The 23,188-nt window shown below is 38.1% G+C and overlaps 1 protein-coding gene across 3 annotated transcripts in view; it reads left to right on the forward strand.

Moving 5' to 3' along the window:
• The first annotated feature begins 4,539 nt into the window (after positions 1 to 4,539).
• The window catches only part of CFAP299 (cilia and flagella associated protein 299), a 554,549-nt gene continuing 535,900 nt past the window's right edge, over positions 4,540 to 23,188 (forward strand). Inside the window, exon 1 of one of the 3 annotated variants that reach the window (XM_087434483.1) lies at positions 4,540 to 4,720. In XM_087434483.1, coding sequence (XP_087290609.1) covers positions 4,610 to 4,720 — 111 coding nt within the window. In that variant the 5' untranslated portion in view covers positions 4,540 to 4,609. The remainder of the gene's footprint in view (positions 4,721 to 23,188) is intronic. The other 2 variants (XM_087434482.1, XM_004430878.3) reach the window with 2 other exon arrangements.

Below are 23,188 nucleotides of genomic sequence, written 5' to 3' on the forward strand. Positions count from 1 at the left end.
CCCCATGAGTAAGCTTATATATTTGACTGAAGGATATCCAATCTGATGACTTTTACTTCCTTTGGGGAGTAGGAGTTAAGAGTATCTGCTTTGAGACAGGAGGATATAGGATTAAAGAGAGAAGAGAAAGTAGGAAAAGCCATTGTAGAAAATAAGAGTGAACTGAAAGGAGTTCACTCTAGTTCCTAGTAAGATTTCGGGGGAGTGCAGAGCACCCACTTGAAACTGGCAGCTCGGTGTTAATAGTGGTGGCCATCTATTCACGTGTCATGCTTTCTGAGAGTGTTTGGCCACTCAGAGGAAGTGATGTTTTAGGGTAGAGACTAATTTCCACATAGGCAAAGAGGTTGAGTGAATTTTCAGTGAAATTGTTAGGAAAACCTTATAGAGCCACGGAGAGCCCAAGTGTTCCTCTGTTCCAAAGAGATGGTTGTGGCAAACACACCTACTATCTATCCCATAGCACAGTAGTAGTTTTCAACCTTTATCAGCTGCTGATGCCTCTCAACCCCACTCCTAGGAGCAGTTCCATCTTATACTTGTCTTTTTCTCTTCTGGATCCTTCCTTTTGCACTGCCAGATATAGGCAAGGGAGGAGAAAACTCTGGAGTTATGACACATGAACACATTGTGTCTCCATGACAGAGAAGCTGTGGAACCAGAACTCCAGCACTTTAGAATAACTAAGATGGTGTGGAAGTCCAGTGATCTCATCACAAGAAACATCTTAAATAAATTCAGTGTCAAATTCAGTGTCATTACTACAAAGTGTAAAAAGCTCTCCTTGACTGATGATTAAGCAATAGTCCTCATTGGCAATCCACAGAAACTTAATAAGCAATTGGGCAACATCAGACACAAATCTCTTATCTTATTAGAGTGAGCATATGTTTTTCTTTTTTTTTTATAATTTTATTTATTTATTTATTTTTTCCCCCAAAGCCCCAGTAGATAGTTGTATGTCAGAGTTGCACATCCTTCTAGTTGCTGTTTTTCTTTCTTATAATATGGTAATGTATTAAGTCTATTTTAATAGAGTCTCAAGTTCTTATTCAGTGTTTAGCACCTTATTAACATAATAAGCAGGGCATTCCCCTTCCTATCATGTCAACACACCAAAAGTATGTTTCCTATTCACTTTCCCAGGTATCACGGTATATTGCTGAATATTTGGAAATAGAAAAGTGTAGAGGTTAATTTGAAATTCTTTTATATACTTCCACCAGGTAAGTACTGTACCGAAGCCTATTTCAAAGAGATACTTATGCTTAGATTTTGCCTACATTCTTGTGACCTTTATTTTTACATTGTGCCATTTTTTACTCAGTAACTAAGCTAAATATGGCATATATTGTGCTATTCTTAAATAGCATGTGTTTCTTCTCTCTTATATTTTGGAGTTTTGTTGTGAATATACATAATCTTTGCTGGTGCTTTTGCAAAGAATGGAATTTCTGAGATTGGGTGCTAAATTCCAGGTTTCAATCTTCAAAAATCCTGGACTTTAAGTAAGAATGCATGTTATCCAAAATAAAGTATTTCCTGAGCATAACAAAGACTTTGCAATAGGAAATAGGAACTTGCTGAAGCTCATTAATTTCTTTGTAGTCATCCTTTCACGTAATTTCTCAGGCACAGGTCTGAAAGTGGTTTTGACTTTAAGTTGACAGTTAAGAAAAAGACAATTTAGTTAGGCTTACTATAATTCAAGTCTTTCTGTGAGGAACAAGGCTAAATTTTCTTTTTTTCTTTCAATATTGATAGAGAAGCTGATTTGTTGAAAATGCCCCTCAGGGTTTTGAGTTGGAAGACATTACTAGACTCATTGACTGAAAACATTTTCATGATTGTTTAAATTTATATTTTTTAGAGATTACTTCAGCAAAGAGCTGTTGACCAAATGGTAAATTTAATGAGGTTTCCACTGAAAATGCACAATCACAGTGAACTGTAATAGAACAATAGATAGGCAAACAATGACCTCACCTTGTACTAACATATAGGTCTTTGTAATCAAAGTGTTACAGATTAACGAACCCAGAGATTCCCTAGATGCTTTACTCTTTCTTGAAAGTGATGAAATCTTGATGGAGGAGGACTTCAAAGCAAATGTAATAAATATAAGCACTCTTAACTGTAAGACACATGTTTTTCAGTAGTTTGTGATCAGCACTTAAAGTCGTTTTCATTGTATCCCTCTCTTATTCAAGGACGTGATTACTACCTTTTGTAAACTCTTCAACCTAGCATTCAAAGCCTTCCTACCAGTTTTCCTCCTCTCGGCAGCTTCCTTTCCTCTGCTCTCCATACTGGGCCCCTCAGAATGATCAAAACAATGTGCAGCTTTTTCCTACACAGAACCTGATCTTTCTTGCCTGCACATCTCACAATATGCCATCCCTTTTGCTCCTTGTATTTGTGCTGATCCAAGTTCTCTTTCACAATTTGACATATATTTTTCTAATACACAAAAAAACAATCTTCATAATTAATTCCATGTGGCTCTTCAAACCTCTATTTACCTCTGCTTTCTCTTTGTGGGAAATCGGGAGTAATAAGTTGTGTTGCTATATTATTATTTTTTTTTGGTGAGGAAGATTAGCCCTGAGCTAATCTGTTGCCAATCTTCCTCTTTTTGCTGAGGAAGACTGGCCCTGGGCTAACATCCGTGCCCATCTTCCTCTACTTTATATGGAACGCCACCACAGCAAGGCTTGACAAGCAGTGTGTCGGTGTGCGCCCAGGATCCAAACCAGGAGACCGTGGGCCACCAAAGCCAAACATACGCACTTAACGGCTATGCCACCCGCCCAGCCCCATACTATTTTTATCTTTAAGACTTTGGCCTATCCATTTGGATTCATTCTGCCTCTATATTGTGAATAATGCTAATACTACTTTCCTAGTGGATTTGTTGCCGTGATTAAATAAGATAATGTATGTAAAATATTTAGAACAGGGCTGACATACGGTAAAGTCTTAATAAATATCATACTAAAGCAAATACTTATATTTTCTGTATGTAGTAAGTGGCTGAAACTTTTCTAAGCCTTTCCTCGAGTTTGTCACCCACAATGACTCTTTCAGGAGGCACTTATAGAACTCTCTAGATAGTAGAGAATACTGAGACCTACGTCCCTTATCAGTTAGAACGTCTCAAGTCACATGGATTTCTTCTCATTCTCAGGCTATTTGAATTTTCAAACCTTTTTAGATATTAGATGATGTCAAATTGTTGGTCGTTGTTAATTTTAGCACAAATACTAGTTTAGGATGCAATCCATTGTTGGTACTTAGAACAGTGCCTGGCATGCAGGGAGCACTCAATAGATGTTGTTACTATTATTGTTATTATTATTGTTGTTGTTGTGTTATGAGTGTTCAGGGTTTCTCTTTTTCTGTTCTCCTGAATTCAATGATTAAATTTGCATTTAAAACTAACACCCAAAATGCCTTTTAAAACATTTCAGAATATATTAATTAATTTAAAAACAACTCAGTGATATCCTAGAGATTATTGTGTCTACATCACTTAAAATTTGTACATTTATGACATCCTAATTTTTGAGGTAACCTTTTTAAATTGGGAAAGCTAACTGAAAGTGAAGTATCTTACCAGATATTTTAATTAAAAGAAATTTTCTTTTTGCACATCCGTGAAAATCTTCAAAATCAATTCAAAAAGTACTCAGAAAGCAACTACCACAGGCTCACTGTTGTACTATGTGTTAATTCCCAAGGATGATTTGTAGAATATTAAAATCCAAACGGATTCTTAAAAGTTTTGCCAGCTGTCAAGTCGGATTACTTTAAATCCATGTTTTAAAAATGCAAAACTTTGTCCTAAAGGAAAAATCCTTAATAAAAACCCTTACTTTGTAAGTTTCCACAGCTATTTTACCTTTTAGAAAGGCAACTTCAGTAAGTCAAGGTCTTTCATTGTGTGCTTATTAAAACTTAAAAAGTGAAAAATAAAAGTTTAAGAAACGAGCACTTGGGGCCAAAAGAGATCTTAAAAGATACTTTCGCTGAGTTTCTTTCCTTTGGGAAATTCATAAATTCTTCCTTATATCTAAACATTAGCAATAATTTGCCAGTAAGTTATAATTTTTAAACTAATTTAACAAAATCATTAATGTATTTTGTTGTTGATTTTGGTCACAAGACCTTCCACGGACTTGTTTTGAGATACTCCCCTTGCAAAAATGGACCTTCAGTTACCTGAGAACTAACCTCGATGTTTTTGTCCTGCATAACATTGTTTTCGAATGAGATTAGGAGCGCTGATCTATAATATTTTGTCTACATATCCTGGCAGCCTTATAATTTTTAATTTTGGATTGCCTTTTGCATCTCCCCTGTGGCTCCGCGTTTCACCGAAGTCTGAGTCAGTTGACTGCGTCAGACCTGAACTTGGAGCGGGTAACTTGAGACAGTGCCACCAGCCGTTAGGCGGAAGCCTGAAACTCAGTCACGAAACATGGGGCGGGATTAAGGTCCAAAGCTCCGCACCGGTTCCAACTGATTGGAAGGAACCAGGCGGGTGGAACCTCCTGCCCCTGCCCCCGAGCCTCCTGTCGCTAGGGACGCTTCGGCCAAGGCAACTGCAATGGATCAGGAAGAGGGGTCGACGGCTGCGGACAACTTAGTCACTCAGTTCAACACCTATGAGGATTTCCTCGACTCACAGATCACTACCGTGGACTTGTACTACCTGGAGGTAACGGCGGCGCCACCGCCTTCCCGTCCCTCGGACCCTTCCGAGCCCGCGCGTCGTGGGGTGTTCGCCCCCTGGCGGCGGGCCGCGCCGTCATCAGGCCCAGCCGTTTGCCGACGGCGGCGCCCAAGCAGCGGCGGAGGTGACCCGCCGGTCCTTGCCGCCCCGCGCCGCTCGGCGCGCACAGAATGCGGCCCATCTCGTCTCCCGGCGCGGAACTACGCGCGTGCGCACGCACACGCTCGCCGCGGAGTCTTGACTCAGCCACACCTGTCGCGGCCGCCTCACTCCCCTTCCCAAGTCCTTCTCCTAGGAGGAGGGTGGCTGGATTCTGAGGCCTGCTAGGACTCTTCCGGTGGGCTGTAATTCAGGTCTGACACCCCGTTTCTCTTTCCTTAGCCAGTTTGTAGTCAAGAACAGAAAACAGTATCCTTCCAGGGCAGGTGGAAGTGTTATTTAGGCGTTTGAGTCTGAAAGCTTCCACTCTACGGTAGTTGATTCAGAAAGCCCTTTAATTACGCGTACGCTTTACAGGTCGTTGTGCAGGCATATTGCTGACTCATATTTATCGAGTTGGTGATCACAGCTAATGTTGATATTTTTAAAAAAAGCCTGCAACACAGCAAAATTGGACGTAAGGGGATTGGCTTCTGTCTTCCACCCAGCAGCCGCCCTCCTCCCCGCTTCTTAAAGGTGTGTGTGTGATGGGGGGATGGGTTGGGGAGCGGGGGAATAGAGTTCTTGGCCTGTGCGAAGCGAACCGGGATAAGTGGGGAAAAAATAGGCTGCAGGTCCTGAGACGCAGGAGGTGGACAGTGGGTCCCTATAGCCCTGGTATAGCCCCAGACCAGGCCGACCAAATGGGCGCTGACTGGAGAGTCGGCTGTCCTGGAGCCAAGCCTCAGAACCCCAAATTGCACCCTCCTACTTAGGCCGGAGAGAACAAGCGCCACTATGTGGTGGCGACCCACACCCGAACCTGAGAAGGATTTGGATCCTGCAGCCAACTCCCTAAACTCCTTAGCTGCAACAATGGGATTCTGCGTTTCACTGGATTGAAATTTTTGGGCTCCAAAGATCGCGTTAAGCGGGATTTTACTTAAATGTGGATTCCAAGGTTTGAAAAATGCTTATCCTCCAAAACACATTCATGTGCTAGATATGAGCATAATTTTAAGGAAATGGAAACATCTAATTTCTAGTCCTATCTCAGCCACAAACAAGTTGTGTGACCTTGGAAAAGTAATTTGATCTTTCTGAAATTATCTGTTAAAAAATAAATCCAGGTGATATTTTTAACATAGCTTCTGGCTTCAAAAAGAAGCTTTTAAATATTTTATACAGATAATATATTTAAAGTCATGAAAGTGAGTTTTGTGCCTTGCATCTACGTCACTGAAATGAAGGGAAAAAAGTAATGGTGCTAAACAATGTTGGCATCCAAATTTTTGAATGTTTAAATAAACAGGAATAAAATATAGACAGTAAACATCGTGATAGAATAAAATCATCATCGTAGCACAAGTGGAAGATTGCCAGGCTTAATTAAGCCTAGTATCATTAAGAAAGGTGTCAATTTTTTTTTTTTTTAAGGCAGGGTTTTTCATGTAAGGAACTAAAAACATTAATGTTGATTAGAAGTGAGAAATTAATACGTTGTGTTTCATCAGTCAGAGCTTTAAAGGTCTCCAAAATGGAAAATGGTTAATATATTTGGGGGAATGATAAAGAAATTTACTTTTAACTTTGGCATTGGTTAAGCTTATTGTGTTTTCATAAAAAATAAGATGAAGATTTGGTTGAATAATGATATTAATGTGTGTGTATATATTTTTGGATTGAGTAATGAAAAATTTTAAGTGCCATTAGCTCTGGGAACCTATATTCTCAAATACTTTCTGTGGATGCAAGTTAATTGCCCACTTAGGTTGCACAGAGACAAGTGGCTCCTCAGAATTGGTTCAGTAGTATGGCTAGTATGACAATCGTGTCATGGGTCATGGGTCATGCTTTGTGAGGTGATTTTTGCTCTTTCTTTTTTGGTCATCAGTAATTGACAGCATATTATAGTTAGAAGAGCCTAGAGTCATGAGATTTGGGTTCTAATTCTGTATTATTGAATTTTTAACCACTTTGAAACTCCATTTCTTCATCTGCAAAATGAAGGGGCCGGGCTAGATTACATTCAGGATTCTTTATGTCAGTAAAATTTTGTGAGTCATCTATACATCCATCTGTCCATCCATGCATCCATGTATTCATCCAACTATTTAATTAATAAACCTTCACCAAGAGCCTACTATAGTAGATATTGCCTTAATTGCTAGGAATTTAAGAATCAGTTCTAGACTTGATATTAGTCACCTAACTTTCGTATAGTGCTTACAGTCCAGTCTAAGTTTTATATATTCAGCAAACTTTACAAATATTTATTATCTTCCAGGTACTCTTTTGTCATGTAGTATATTCTTCTATTGCCAAAAGTTTTCACTTAATTTCGATAAAAATTAGTACCATTGATTGACATACAAAATGGCCATATTATCTTTGCTGGATTCATTCTCTACCCTTCACCCTTATCTGTGCCCCTGGAAGCTGTCCTCTGTGGTCGTTAACCAGGCTCTTTTGGCTTTGGGTTTGTTTCAGCCAGTAGGAGGTCAGACGGCTGGAAGAGAGTAATTAGAGAATTTATTCCCTGTCATCTTCCTACTGGTTGTGGTTTGGAAGTGGCTTCATTCCTTAGGTTTGGTCAACTTCTCATTCCATCAGCTACAGCACTCTTTCCAGGTGCTGGCAGCACTCTGTTCTAGGAACTGTTTCCTCTCCTGTCTCCTTTTAGGCCTAAGTGGTGTTAATGACTTCCCACTCTTGTTAGCCCAAGGATGCTTCACCATCTCCTGTTGGTTTCCATTAATCCTGCCCATATCTTTGTAAATTGTGCTTTTATTTTTTTTAATCATCTCTTTTGAATTTGCCTCCCATGACCCTGACCTCTATATTATCATTTAATATCTCAGCCACTGTAAGTATACAAGTAGTGCATGAATACAATAACCACAATGGTTTTTATATGATACTTGATTAGGAAGGAAGGGAAGTAGGAAAAAAAATGAAGACTGACATTAGTTAACTATTTGATGAGCTGGAGAGGGGTAAGATGGTTAAGGGAGAATAAAAGAGGCTCTTCTTTCTGTGTCCCCTGTGCTTTGCTCATTTTACTAGACACCTATAAACCCTTAAAAGAAAATTATAACAGTATCAACAATTAGATTCGTCTCTGCTAACCCAAATAACATTATTTGTTCTAGGAGTTAATCATTTTACCTAATTAAACCAATCCCCAACATCAATATAAAAATACTTGGAAAGTTTTGGGAAAATTTTTGCACTGTGATATTCCAGATTCTTTCTTAGTAATTCTTCCATGTTAAATAAACACAGTCCCTTAATTTAAGAGGCTGTCTGTTACCCCTGGAGAGGTAAAAGTCCTGCTGAGTTTCTTTTCCCAGATAAGGAATCAAGGGGTGTTTTTAGAATTATTTAAAAATTTTTTTGACTAATGGATCCTAATCATGGCTATATTATTTACAGAGATTAGCAATGTGGAAGTTTTATTCAGAGGTTATCTTCCCATTATTTAGAAAATAGAAATAAATAAATCATACAAATTAAATTTTTTGGATATAATCTTAAAATTATTTGGCAAGCATTGATTGAGATTCTAGGAAAAATCCAGTAACATAATTTACCATGTTTATACAATAAGCCAACTAACAACTAACCATTGTATTTTTCCATTATTTATTGCATTAAGGTACAGAGTAAATACTGTTCCCTATAAAATGTCTTAGTTCATGTATTTCAGAATCAGCCATACTCTTTTGTCTATTCAGTAGAAAAAAATTGGCGTAAATTAGTTGCTCTCTGCTTAAGAGGAGTCCTATATTTTTCCTTTAGTAGGGTCACAGAGGTACTTCTCCCTAAGTAAAAATATCTAGTTTCCTCATGAGCATGAATTCTGATGATTACGGGGTGAAACCGAACTGAAAATACCACATCCACAATACTTCTGAAACTTTATCATAATAATAAAATGCTATGAGCCTAATATCATCCTCAGTGTCTCAAACAATCCCCTAAAATCTACATTTTGTGTATTTAAAGTATGTTCTATTCAATTTTTATTTATATTGACTTCAAAAGCTACTGCTGGGCGGAGACAAGAGTGGAGCAGGGAATATTCCCGAGAAGAGTGTGTAGAGTGAGACAAGACAGGGAGCTTAAGACAAAATACTGGAGAACAACCATGACTTATAGCATGGGCATGGAGGTGGTGCTCACAAAGGAGAATGAGAAGTGGTCAGAAAGGTAGAAGGAAATAAAGAGAATAGGATGATCCAAAAGCAAGAGCAGCTGGATAGCAAAACTGGAAACCCATGAACAACATTTGCACAAAACTAGGTGAGAGTTATTCCTATAAACCCCAGCATAAAAGCAGATGGGGAAAAACCATCCATAGCCGCAACACCTAGAAGGTATCAGCATCCATGCAGGAGAAAAGCAGAGAAAACAATGGAGCATCTAAAGGACCCCCAAACAAGAAACTACAAAATAGTCAGCAGGTACTTGAAGTGGAGTGGTCCAGTTTGAGAACAGCAGCTGAAACTGGGAGGGGTTATGGCCATTCATTAGTAGGTGAGTGTGAAGGTTCCCAGGTGAGGTCTGAAGGAGCTGGAGCAAGGTAGCCCCTGTGAACTCTTGAAACTACCTTCCATAGCTCACTTTTGGGCAGTGCCCCACACTGTGGAGATGCTGTTAGGAGTGGAATCAATATTGAGCAGGATAGGGACAAAAGAGACAAAATTTGAAAGAGAAGGGTCAGATAAAAGCAAAGGAGTAAAAAGAAAATTGAAAAGGAAGAAATCTCAGAAAGAAGTGCCAAATTTTGGAACACTATATGGAAACAAAATAAGAGGGAAGTTCTGTGAGCCACAGTTTCTTTTAAAATTCAGGAAAACCAAAAATGAGCAGTAGAAAATCATTGAGGTCAAAGCCCATTCAAAGTTATCGTAAGAAAAAAGAGGATGAGGAGCAGAATAGCATCCCTAAAGTCTCTTACAGAAATGTGACCTTCTTTTTGAATACAAACTGAAAGATATTAAGAAAATGATATACACATTAAAGAGTTCAGAAATAAGGTGACAGAATTCAGGAAACAATTAGGAACAAAAGGAAATCTTTAGAAATGAAAACTGAACTAGAAGGAACACAAGAATGGATAAACACAGTAGATAATATCTTAGAGAAATAGAAGGTAAAAAGGAGGAAAATTTTAAGAATAAAAAAAGAGAAAAAGAGAAGGAATTCAAGCAAAATTGACAATTATTGAAGATAGGAAGATCATGCAGCATAGAGATAATAGGAGTCCCTGAAGAAGTAAATCAGAGCAAGAGAACAGAACAAATCCTAAAAACTATAATTCAAGAAAACTTTCTTGAAATTAAAAACAAAAATCAAAACCACATGTTGAAGAACACACTCTGTACTTGAAAATTTAAACCCAGTATGACCATTACCAAGATGTATCTAGTAAAATTATATGCACTTTAAAGAATAAGACAAAAAATCCTTTGGACGTTGAGGCATAAACAGCATGTGACTTATAAGGTAAAACAAACGAATTTATCATCAGACTTTTTAACAGTGCTTTATGCCAGAACAAATTGGAATCACTTATTTAAGATACTCAAGGGAAGAAAATGTGAGCCAATGATTTTATATCCAGCTAATCTGACTTTCGGATATAAAGGGCACAAATTGTTATCAATATGCAATAACTCAGTTTTATCATGGGTCTTTCCTAATCAATGTGTGAGAGAATTAGCTTTAGACAACAAAAATGACTAAGACAATATTAATGTAAGGATTGGTAACATTGTGCTTCCACAGCTGCTAATGTCACGAAAGGGGAGAAAACTAGGTATGGGTGCATGGAAGAAGAAAACACCACTAACAATCTTGCTAAGACCTCAGACTTGAATCTGATCAAGTTTCTGTATCCGGCTGCTAATTTGCAAGGTATACAGAAGACAGAGGAACATATTGAACTACACCATGAGTATACAGTCAGCAAAATCAGGTGGAGGGAAACTATAGATCAAATATACAAGTTCTTTATTGGATAGGAAAGGGATGGAGGGGGGAAGATATAAATTAAGAGAAACTTAGAAGACACATGAAATTTTAAAAAGTAGGCAAGACTAAACTGGCAGCTGGAATACACACTTGGCTGATAAACCTATAAAGAAATGCAAAGAAGTGGTTACTATAAAAGGAGAGTGGCTGCTTTAAGGGGAAGATAAAGGTGGCGATTAGGAAGGGGCACATGGAGGAGCTCCTGAGATCCCTAGCAGAGTTTTATTTCTTGACTGGAGTGGTGGTTACAAGGGTTTATCTTATAATTCAGTAAGCTCTGTTTTTCACATCTGTTTTGCATGGGTTTCTATATCTGTGTTTTATTTTACAATAAAAAAGTTTTTAAAAAGCTACTGACTGACCAAATCAATTGTAAGAGAAATATTTAAAATTGGGTGATATAGTAATTAAGGTGGTAGTTTTGTTGAAAAACCTCAGTAACATTTGATAGTTTATCAGTAAATAGTCAGCTAATTAATCTGTTCTGGGTATTCAGCCTTCTAGGTTTTTGCATTAACAGTGACGATTAAGCGGTATTTAATTGCTAGAAGACTCACAGGACCCAAAATGACAATGTGTACAAACAATAGTTTATTGCAGGAAAAGGATACAATATAGCAACAGCATTAAAGTAAGGCGATGCATTGCAGCCAAAGGCTATCTCACAGCAAGGGGTCAGGAGAGGCCAGGTGCAAGTCCATGCTATATGCAGAGGAGAATTATACATCCATTAACAAACAACTCCTGGCATACTGTTGTGTCCTGGTAGAGACAGAGCAGCTGTCCATGGAATCACCAAGGGACCATGTGCTTGGAACTGCCCATGATGAACTGAGTTCTTTCTAATCCACCAAGTCATAAGGTCAGGCAGGCCCAGCAACAAGTCATCATCAGATGGAAGCACTACACTGGGACAGAGCATGAGTGGCGACACGGTAGGTGTGCCAGCTGCAAACACAAGAGCCTGGATTCCAAGTTTTGTACTGCTATTGGGTGTGCACCTTTCTCTTAGCTCACACATATGGCTGTACAGAGGCTCTATTATAACTGGCTAATAGAGCAGGGAAAAGTCCAAGTTTGGTATATAAATGAGCCGGTTGGTATGTTGGGTGCAGGCTAAAAATGGACAGCAGCTGCACTACAGCCTCACCTAGGTGAGGTCTTCAGAGGTAGTGGTAAGGCAAATCCTTTCAGAGGTCATCTACTTTGTGTGAACAGAGAAGCAGCCCACTGTTAGAATATATACGGATAAACAGGCAGTGGTAAATACCAGAGGCAAATGTGGATGAACATATGGGAGTGGTCACAGTGTACCTACCAGAGAGCGTCTACGTAGTAGAGGTGCTAAAGAACCAGGTAGACAAGATGACATGGCCAGATGCTGTCAGCTAGCCTCTTTTATTAGCCACCTTAGTGCTGGCATGATGGGCACATGGAAGAAGTGGCTCCAGTAGCACAGATGGAGGCTATGCATAAGCCCAATAGCATGGGCTCCCACTTGCCAAGGCTGATCTAGCTGCTGCTGCCTCTGAATGTCCAACATGTTAGCAACCAAGTCCAGTGTCTCTGATATAGCACCATTTCTGAAGGTAACCAACTAACTGCTTGGTGGCAAATTGATCACACTGGACCCCTTCCATTTTGGAAGGGCCAGCAATTCAATCTGATAGGAATAAACACATATGGTAGTAATGGGGTTACCTTTTCTGCTTACACTCGTAAGCCAGCTCTACTGTCTAAGGGCTCATGCAATATTTTTTTCTTTCAGTTTTATTGAGATATAATTGACATATGGAATTGCATAAATTTAAGGTGTAGATCATAATGACTTGACTGATATATTGCAAAATGATTACCACAATAAGTTTAGTTAATATTCATTGTCTCATATAGATATAAGAAAAAAAAAGAAAAAATATGTTTTTTCCCTTGTGATGAGAACTTTTATGATTTACTCTCTTGGCAACTTTCAAATATACCATACAGCAGTGTTAACTATAGTCATCATGTTGTACATTACATCCTCCAATACTTATTTATCTTATAACTGAAAGTTTTTCCTTTTGACCACCCTCCTGCTTCTGGTAACCACAAATTTGATCTCTTTATCTATGAGTTTGTTTTTTTTTTAGATTCCACATACAAGTGAGATAATACAATATTTGTCTTTCTCTGTCTGACTTATTTCACTTAGCATAATGCCCTCAAGGTCCATCCATGTTGTCACAAATAACAGGATTTCCTTCTTTTTTATAGCTGAATGGTATTTCATTGTGTATATTTACCACTTTTCTTTATCCATTCATCCATTGATGGACACTTAGGTTGTTTCCATGTGTTGGCTATCGTGAATAATGCTGCAGTGAACATGGGGGTGCAGATATCTCTTTGACACAGTGTTTTTGTTTCCTTTGGATATATTCCCAGAAGTGGAATTGCTGGATCACATGGTAGTTCTATTTTTAATTTTTTAAGGAACTCCATACTGTTTTCTATGGTGGCTGCATCGATTTACATCCCCACTAAGAGTGCACAAGAGTTCCCTTTTCTCTACATCCACACCAGCATTTGTTATTCTTATCTTTTTGATAATAGCCATTCTAACAGGCACGTGATGATATCTCGTTGTAGTTTTGATTGGCATATCCCTTATGATTAGTGATGTGGAGCACCTTTTCATATATCTGTTGGCCATTTGAATATCTTCTTTGGAAAAATGTCTATTCAGGTCCTTTGCTCATTTTTTTTTTTTTTTAACGTGAGAAAGATTAGCCCTGAGCTAACATCTGTTGCCAATCCTCCTCTTTTTGCGGAGGAAAATGGGCCCTGGGCTAATATCCATGCCCATCTTCCTCTACTTTATATGTGGGATGTCTGCCACAGCATGGCTTGATAAGTGGTGTGTAGGTCTGTGCCTGGGATCCGAACCTGGTAACCCTGGGTTGCTGAAGTGGAGCATGCGAACTTAACCACTACACCACCAGGCCAGCCCTGCCCGTTTTTAAATTGGATTATTTGTTTTTCTGCTATTGAGTTGTATGAGTTCTTTATATATTTTGGATATTAATGCCTTATCAGATATCAGATATATGATTTGCATATATTTTTTTGCATTGTGTTGGTTGTCTTTTCTTTTTGTTGATCATTTCTTCTTCTTCTTTTTTTTTTCGGTGAGGAAGATTGGCCCTGAGCTAATATCGATTGTCAATCTTCCTCTTTTTGCCTGAGGAAGATTATCCCTGAGCTAACATCTGTGTCAATTTTCCTCTATTGTATACCTGGGACGCCGCCACAGCATGGCTTGATGAGCGGTGTGTAGGTCCGCACCCAGGATCCGAACCCGTGAAGCCCACGCCGCTGAAGCGGAGCATGCAAACTTAACCACTTTGCCACCAGGCCAGCCCCTGTTGATCATTTATTTTGCTGTGCAGAAGCTTTTTAGTTTGATGTAGTCTCACTTGTTTATTTTTTATTTTGTTGCTTATGCTTTAGGTGTCATATCCATATCAAAAAGTCATTTCCAAGACCATGTCAATGAGCTTTATTCCTATGTTTTCTTCTAGGAGTTTTATGGTTTTAGGTCTTACATTTAAGTCTTACTTCCCTTTCGAGTTAATTTTTGTGAGTAGTATAAGATAGGGATATAGTTTCATTCTTTTACATGTGAATATCCAGTTTTCGCAGCCCCACTTACTGAAGAAACTGTCTTTTCTCTATTGAGTATTCTCGGCTCTCTTGTCAAATATTACTTGATGCTATATGCATGGGTTTATTCCTGGGCTCTCAATTCTGTTCCATTGGTCTATGTGTCTGTTGTTATGCCAGTACCATACTGTTTTGATGACTATAGCTTTAAAATATAGCTTAAAATCAGGAAGTGTGATGCCTCTCACTTTGTTGTTCTTTCTCAGGATTGCTTTGGCTATTCAGGGTCTTTTGTGTTTCCATAGAAGCTTTAGGATTTTTTTTTTTTTTTTACTTCTGTAAAAAGTGCCATTGGAATCTTGATAGGGTTTGCATTGAATCTATAGATAGGGGCTTATGCAGTATTTGATCCACAGGCACAGGGTCCTATATAACATTGTGTCAGACGAGGGACCTACTTTACCATAAAGGAGCTGTGGGAGTAAGGACCTGACCATGTGATTCACTTCTCATAGTACTTTCTGAAACATTCAGAGCTGCCAGCAGATAGATCATGGGAATGGGTTGCTGAAAGCATAACTGAAGTGCCAATTTGGAGATGATAGTTTGAGAGAATGGGGTGCCATGCTCCATGATGCAGTGTTTACTTTGAATCAAAGACCTTTGTATTGAGCTTTGTTCCCTTGGTCTGGGAATTAAGAGTTTGAAGCATCTTACTATCATTCCCAACGACCAAATTGGGGAATTTAATTAATTTTAGTTTCCCTTGCTGCTAGTGTATCTTTGTGTGACTCAGGCACTGCCAGTCATACACACCTACATGAGAGTACTCTTTAGGAAAGAGTAACATGAGGAAGAAAGCACCTTGTGGAATCCATTTTGTATTGAATGAGGTGGTGGAGGCTTTTGGCTTCAATTGATGCAGTGGCAGAAGTTCTGGGGTCTAATGTTCTAGGTCAACATGGTGAGTTGCAGTATCTATTTTCAGTGGTGACAGCGAAGAGATATTTGCTGAAACAGTTTGTATGGCTTTGAGTGTTGTTTCTGGCTGTGTAGGCATCAAACTTCACTTTTCCAGGGATTTTTTGAGCTATTATATTTTAATAATTCATTTTTATACTTGGACTGGCTACAGTAAGTGCTGCTGTTTGCAACTAATAGGCTCAACTGATGATATTCACTTGCATTCCCCACCCTTTCCTTTCACATTTTTAGGGAACTGTTTTATTGATTAGCTCCTGTCACCTTAATTCCAACAGTCCCTCTGTGCTCATTGAGGTATCTCCTATCTTGCCCCACTATGTCTTTCTTTTCTTCCTTTTTACAGATATTCCTCTTGAATGAATTGTAAAATATTAACTGTCTTCGTTTCATCATCTTCTACTTTTCAACCCACTGCAAGCTGCCTTCCATCTTCATCATTCAATAGAAATTCTTCTTGCCATGGTGACAAATGAGGGGTGTGTCACTAAATCCATGGACAGCTTCTAGTTTAATCATTCAGTCTTCCACTGGGAGGAGGGATTGTATTGGTGTACAACTAGAGGCAAGAAGACTTTTTTGTGAAGCGTTTTTAATGTATCAAAAAAGAGAAGATTGTGGCTAGAACTAAAGTAGACAACAGCAGGCTTGTAGAGCCCTGGATATAATCAAAAAATCTTCCTTCCTTCCTTCCCATCTACCCATCATCAGTCTCTCCATTTTCCTTGTAAATATGAAAAAGAATAAATCAATAATAGCACTAGGAAACAAGAAAGGATGCTACTCTAGGGGACCAGAAATTGTGCATATATCTGGTATGTTAGAAAGCAGACAGTATCAGATTGACAAGATAAAGAAAACCACAGCCCAAAATGAATAAAGAACAGTGTTGGAAAGGTCAGACAGGTTTAGAGAAAAGTCAGAGTCCACAATAATACAAAGTGCAAGAGAGAACCTGTAATTGATTAAAGAATTTAATTCTACATAGCTAGGCCAGAGGTATACCCTATACCCAGCATAGGCACTTGCAGTGTTTAACCCAAGGATAAACTAGAGAGCTGCTCTCTAAAGAAAGTGAAATACATGGTTAACAAGGAGTCCAGGAGAGGGTAAAGGGGCCTAAGAGATAATCAGAACTAAGCTTGAAGTAACTAAATAGTGCTAGAAGTCCAGAATAGATGCTGAAGAGAAGAAAATCTGGAAAGAGTTACACTTACTGTGCCAAGCCCTTCTTATTTTGGCAGTTAGGTTGGAGAGGGTGGGATATATCCCAACCTTCCTTCCTTCCTCATGCCCACATACCCTCAAGTGGAGTCTGTACATGGTCATACTCTACTCTGTTACACATATCTTCCACAGTTCACCTATTCAGAGCAGAGTCCAGTTAAAGAACCAGACCTGTACAACTATAGAGGGAATCCATGCTACTGACTATACCAGTTGACCCAGTCATCTGTTCAAAAATACGTATCCCCAGATGTTTGAGGAAACACAATAGCATGAAAGAGAAGGACCAAGATGAATAAGGAGAACAACTGGTGTCAGACAATCAAAACATTCAAAACCTAGAGAGAACTTGAAATAAATTCCGATTTTTCTACCTCAGACACATTTTAGTATCTGTTAAATCTATAAGCAAAATAATAGACTGGTATGAAAAGGGAGCAATCAGAGAGCAAGAAAGAATCCTTAGAAGTTAAAAACATAATTGGTGACATTTTAAAAAAGGCTAAATAAGAAAATGAATACTTTTAAGGGACAAATTAATGATCTAGAAGTTAAACTTGATGTAATTACCCAGAGTGTAGTGGAAAAAAAAAAAAGATGAGGAAATTAAGAAAGAATTATATGAAAGAAAATATGAAAGAATAATTCCAGAAGGCTCAATATCTATCTGATAGACATTCCAGAAAGAAATTATACAGAAACTGAAAGGGATAAAATAGTCAGTCGAATAATAAAAAAATTTCTGTGTGTTGGAGATAAGCACAAGATTGTAAGTGCCCATCAACTATCCAGTAGGATGAATGAAAAAGTTTCACAACTTGGCAGATAGTGGTAGAATTTCAGAATGCTGAGAATAAAAGGATAATTCAAAAATAATTCAAATTGGATGACATCAAAGTTAAAAACTTTTGTGCATCAAAGGACACTGTGAATAGCATGTAAAAGCAACTCATAGAATGGGAGAAAATGTTTGCAAATTATATATCTGATAAGGGATTAATACCCAGAATATATAAAGAACTCCTACAATTCAACAATACGAAAGCAAACAATCTGATTAAAAATTGAGCAAAGAACTTGAATGTACATTTCTCCAGAGAACGTACACAAATGGCCAATAAGCACATGAAAAAGGTGTTTGATGTCACTGATCATTAGGGAAATGCGAATCAAAACCACAATGACATACCACTTCATACCCATTAGGATAGTTATTATCAAAAAAACAAAATAACAAGCGTTGGTGAGGATGGAGAAATTGGAACACTGTGCACCACTGATGGGAATGTAAAATGGTACAGCCATTGTGGAAACAGTATGGCAGCTCCTCAAAAAGTTAAAAATAGAGTTACTATATAATCCAGCAGTTCCACTTCTGGGTATATAGCCAAAAGAATTGAAAGCAGGGACTCAAACAGATATTTGTATACCCATGTTCACAGCAGCATTATTCACAATAGCCAAAAGGTGGCAGCAACCCCAGTATCTATTGATGGATGAAAACATAAACAAAATGTAGTATATATCTACAATGGAATATTATTCAGCCTTTAAAAGGAAGGAAATTCTGACACATGCTACAACATGGATGAACCTTGAGGACGTTATGCTAAGTGAAATAAACCAGTCACAAAAAGACAAATACCATGTAATTCCACTTATCTGAGGTACCTAGGGTAGTCAGATTCACAGATACAGAAAGTAGAATGGTCATTGCCAGGATCCGGGTAAAAGGAAGAATAGGGAGTTATTGTTTAATTGGTAAAAGAATTTCAGTTTTGTAAGATGAAAAGAATTCTAGTGATGGATGGTGGTGATGGTTGCACAAACAATATAAATGTACTTAATACTACTGGACTGTACACTTAAAATGGTAATTTTATATTATGTATATTTTACCACAATTAAAAAAAAATTCAGAATGGCAATAACTTATATGTAAAAGAGAATCAGCTTGATCTTAGACTTTGCATTCCCAATAGTGATTCCTAGAATAAAATGGAGTAATATCTTTAAACTTCTTAGAAAATTTTATTTTGTACCTAGAATTCTGGCTGTATTAGTATTCTCTGTTTGGCCCTTGAGTTCTACATTCTGTCCTACCCCAACCTGCTCTGTGCTGGGAGAGGTTGATTTCTGTTGACTCCTTCAACTGAGCTCCCTTTCCCTTTGGCCAATTGGGTTCAGCTAGTAAGAGGCACCAGCAAGAAATTAGAAGCCAGGAGGAGAAAGAGGTTGGGCATTTTTCCTTCAGACTCCTTCCATACTGTGCTGCAGGTTAAGAATTTCATCAAGCCACAATTTAGGGTCTGGTAACTGTCCTAGAGCTGTCTCCCCGGGTTCTATTAATGGCTTCCTTCCCTTTCCTTGTTTGGATGAGTTAATGGCTGTTAATAGCTCACTGCTGTTGCTAGCTGTAGGGTGCTTCATTATTTTGGATTTCTTTTAACCCTGTCTATACCTTTGTAAATTAACTCAGCCAATCAATTGCCTTCAATTCTTCCATTTGAATGTATCATCTATTTCTTGCCTGGACTCTGACTAATGAACTAGATAACCTAACATTCAAATGGGAATGTAAAATACTTTTTTTTGAGAAAATCAAGGACTCATAAAACCACTTACAGATCTTTTCTCAATTCATAACTTGAGCAGATGCTTCATATATTTTCATATAGATTTTTAAATGTACTATAAACTTGTATATAGCTTTCTTTTATCTGCTGTTATGGCTCTTTTCTGATTTCTAAAATTGTTTGTGTATTCTTTCTTTTCCACCATCAGTCTTGCCAAATGTTATCTATTTTGTTGGTCTTTTTAAAGAATAAGCTCTTGGCTTTCATTAAGCAATCAAAGCTTACTGGATTTGTATATTTTATTCATTTTTCCTGTTGTTTTTTATTAATTCTTTCCTTCTATATGATTTCGGTGTATTTTGCTATTCTTTCTTTAGTTGAATGGTTAGCTGTTTATTTTCAAACTTTCTTTTTTCTAGCAAATGCATTGATGCATTATTTTCTATGTGTTTTATTAAGGCTTAGTATGTAATTTCCTTGCCAAAAATTTTAAATTCTGTTTGACAAATATATCATAAATAAGTCAAAAGACAAGCGACTGCCTGAGAATAAATATTTGCAAAATGTATAATCAACAAGGACTTGCTATCTAGAATAAAGCCCTATAAAGCAATAAGAAATAGATAAAAATCTATTAGGAAAATGAGCAAATTTAGCAAATAGGCAATTCTCATATGGACACTAAAAATAATAATTATATGAAATTTGCATATATATGGCATAATATCATTTATGAAAAAAATTTTTTAAAAAATCATGAAACTATACCAAATATTTCCCCCTTTCGTGATTCCCCTTTTCCTATGTAAGTAAGCTGCTACCAAGTGGCCTGCTAATCCCCAAGCCCTGAGCTCCTCATTTTCTTTCTTCAAGGCCTTCAGCACACTTAGAAACAACCAACTCTATTATATTTCTTACTGCCACCACTTAATGCTGGCATCTAAAGGTGATAAATTAAATAACTTTTCCCTCTGCATTCCATGGACTACAGTGTACTCTTTACCACTGTAAACAGGGCTTTTAATGCCTTTAATAAGATCAGAGAACCAATTCCAGGTAACCCAGAACCAATTCTGAGAACCCAACCTTAAATTTCTGTTCCTCTGGAACCATTGCCAATAGCTGATTATGCATCATTCAGGGTTCAATCAGAGTAGCAGCAACACACACACACACACACACACACACACGCGCGCGCGCGCGTACATATATGTGTATATATATGTGTGTCACGTATATAATTTTTAAATAGACATTTGACCTTACATGATTATGAGAACTGTTTAAACAGTCTACGAAAGGTTATTTCTTTGGTGTCTGATGCTGGAGCCTGAAGTCATTAGGACAGACAGCTAGGAAGGAATGGTGCATGACAAGTCGGGGAAGCAAGGGCGAACTGAGACCTGCAAGGATGAGCTAGAATTCACAAGGACAAACTGGAACTTATAACAGGCCCTCACCTCCTGCACTCCTCCAACTTGGATGATAGGGGTGAACTGCTGGGGAAGCCAGCACCTTTAGTCACAGAGCTAAACATACACATGTACCTGGCCCAGGAGTTGGAAGAGCTGAAGGAGAAGATCCTGCAAGAGGTAGAACAACATGGCTGCTCCTTCTCTTCTGCCTTCCAAATCTATTGCAAATGTCTCTTGTGGCCCAACCTAACCTGTAACTATCTAAGAAGGAAAATTATGGGAAACTAAGTTCTAGGTTAGCTAAGTTGACAGAAGACAAGTTCACTACATCTGCCATGTTTTAATTTCTTAAGAATGTATTTATGTCTGACTTGTACAATTAAAAACTAATAAAAATGATGTAATTTACTTACATCATTCTACAGGACTTGTGTAACCCTGACATCAATTCAGAAAAGGGTAGTACAAAATAGAAAGCTAAAGACTAATTTTACTTATGAACTAGATGAAAAGAAATGTAAAATGAATCCGGGAATATTTTAAGAAATAATAGATCAGAGTAAGAGTAGTGTGATTTATTATAGGAATGCAGGGATGAGCCATGACATTAACAAATTAAAAAAAACTGATAATCTGTATAGATGCAGAAAAAGCATAGGATAAAATTCTAAACTCATTCATATCAAACTTGATAAAGAGTATATAGCAAACACTTGTAGTAAACTTCATATTCAGTGGTTAAACATTTGAAAGTTTAGCATTTGAATCAGAAACCTGTTAAAAATGTTTGTTAGTATTCTTAACTTTTTATTGGCAGTCTGGCCAAAGCAATGCTGCAATGAAAGAAATGTGTCATAAATTTTGGAAGAAGGATTCAGAGTGTTATTTATAGGCTGTATGATTATTATGAAAATGCAAGAAGATTAACTGGGACCCTATTAGAAGAAATCAGTGAGTTTAATAAAGAAGTCTAGGATTGAGCTACAGCAATAACTGTTCTCCAGCAATAAACAACGCAATAACAAAACTGACACAAACAAAGCTAACTGAGCCTGTGGGGGCAATGTCAAGCATTCTAGTGGCCGGAGACTTTCTCTTTGTTCCTTTTTGGGGGAGAAACGCCTGGTGCCCCAGATGCTGGATGCCTCTTGTTCCAGACTTGTCTGTAAGGAGTCTGGCTCACACCACCTAACACATAAACGCCAAACCTCCTCTGTGCCTCACCCACACGCCTACTCAGAGAAACAGTGCAGAGGCAGTTCGCCCCTGGGGTGCAGCCAGGTTGGGGGGAGTGGGCTCTGGCCGAAAGGCTGTGCAGGGAGAGGGTACAGCCCGAAACCAGCATGTGGAATGAACTGTTCAGGCGCAGCGGCAAATGCATAGCCTTCCAAGAACCCATAGGGCCTGGGCAGTGACTTGGGCTTCTAGCATGGAACCCGGGAGTCCCAATCCAACGTCTGCCAAGGTCCAAGCCACAGCATCCACCAGGCCAGGTGTAAACTCCCAGCAGGTGAGAGGTGTCTAAAATTCGTCCCAGGAGAATATGTAGGCGTCTCTTCAGAATTAAGTCTTCCGCAGACATTTGCTGACCACTTGGGCCGGGTCTGCCTTTTCCACATGTTGTTTTACAGTTCCTGTAGAGTAATGAAGCCTTCTTTTTAAGGGTGGGCCATCTCTGGGTTCCATTTTGCGTGATGCCTCCTTATAGCTAAAACCCCCAAACTGCTAGCATCCAAGAGTTGATGACTCATGATCACATGAGAAAAGAAGCATTAACAATTAATAAAAGATTACTGCCTTATTTATATACTATCATGGCTAATCATTTGTTTTTACTAAGATGAACCGTTATAGTCAAAACCATTAGAGTTTAATAAAAAATGATAATATGTTTGCCTTTCAAAAAAAATTGTAAGTGGAATCCCAGAAGGATCAGAGGGAAGTAGGGAATAAAATATATTTGAAAAAATAATGGCTAAAAAGTTCCAAATTTTGTGGAAATTGTAATCCATAGGGCCAAGGAGTACAATGAATTCCAAGCAGAATAAACACGAAGACACCACGCCAAGAAATATCTTAAAATTGCTGAAAACCAATGATAAAGAGAAAAATCTTAAAGGAATCTAAAGTAAAAGGACACACTATGTAGAATAAAACAAAGACAGAAAAGACTGAACACTTATCAGAAATAATACAAGCCATGGGACAATGGGGTGGCATCTTTAAAGTACTGAAAGGTAAAAAGTCACCCTGGAACCCTAATCCAGCAAAAATATCTTTTAAAAATTAAGGTGAAATAAATATATATATATATTTCAGTCAAACAAAAGCCAAGATCATTTGTTGTTAGCAGACCTACACGACAACATATGTTAAACAAAGTTGTTTAGGTAGAAGGAGAATCGTATATCAGTAGGAAACTGGGATCTACA

Source organism: Ceratotherium simum, chromosome 8, assembly GCF_057802395.1.
Source record: "Ceratotherium simum simum isolate JZ-2026a chromosome 8, ASM5780239v1, whole genome shotgun sequence".
In the NCBI taxonomy this organism is placed as follows: domain Eukaryota; kingdom Metazoa; phylum Chordata; class Mammalia; order Perissodactyla; family Rhinocerotidae; genus Ceratotherium; species Ceratotherium simum.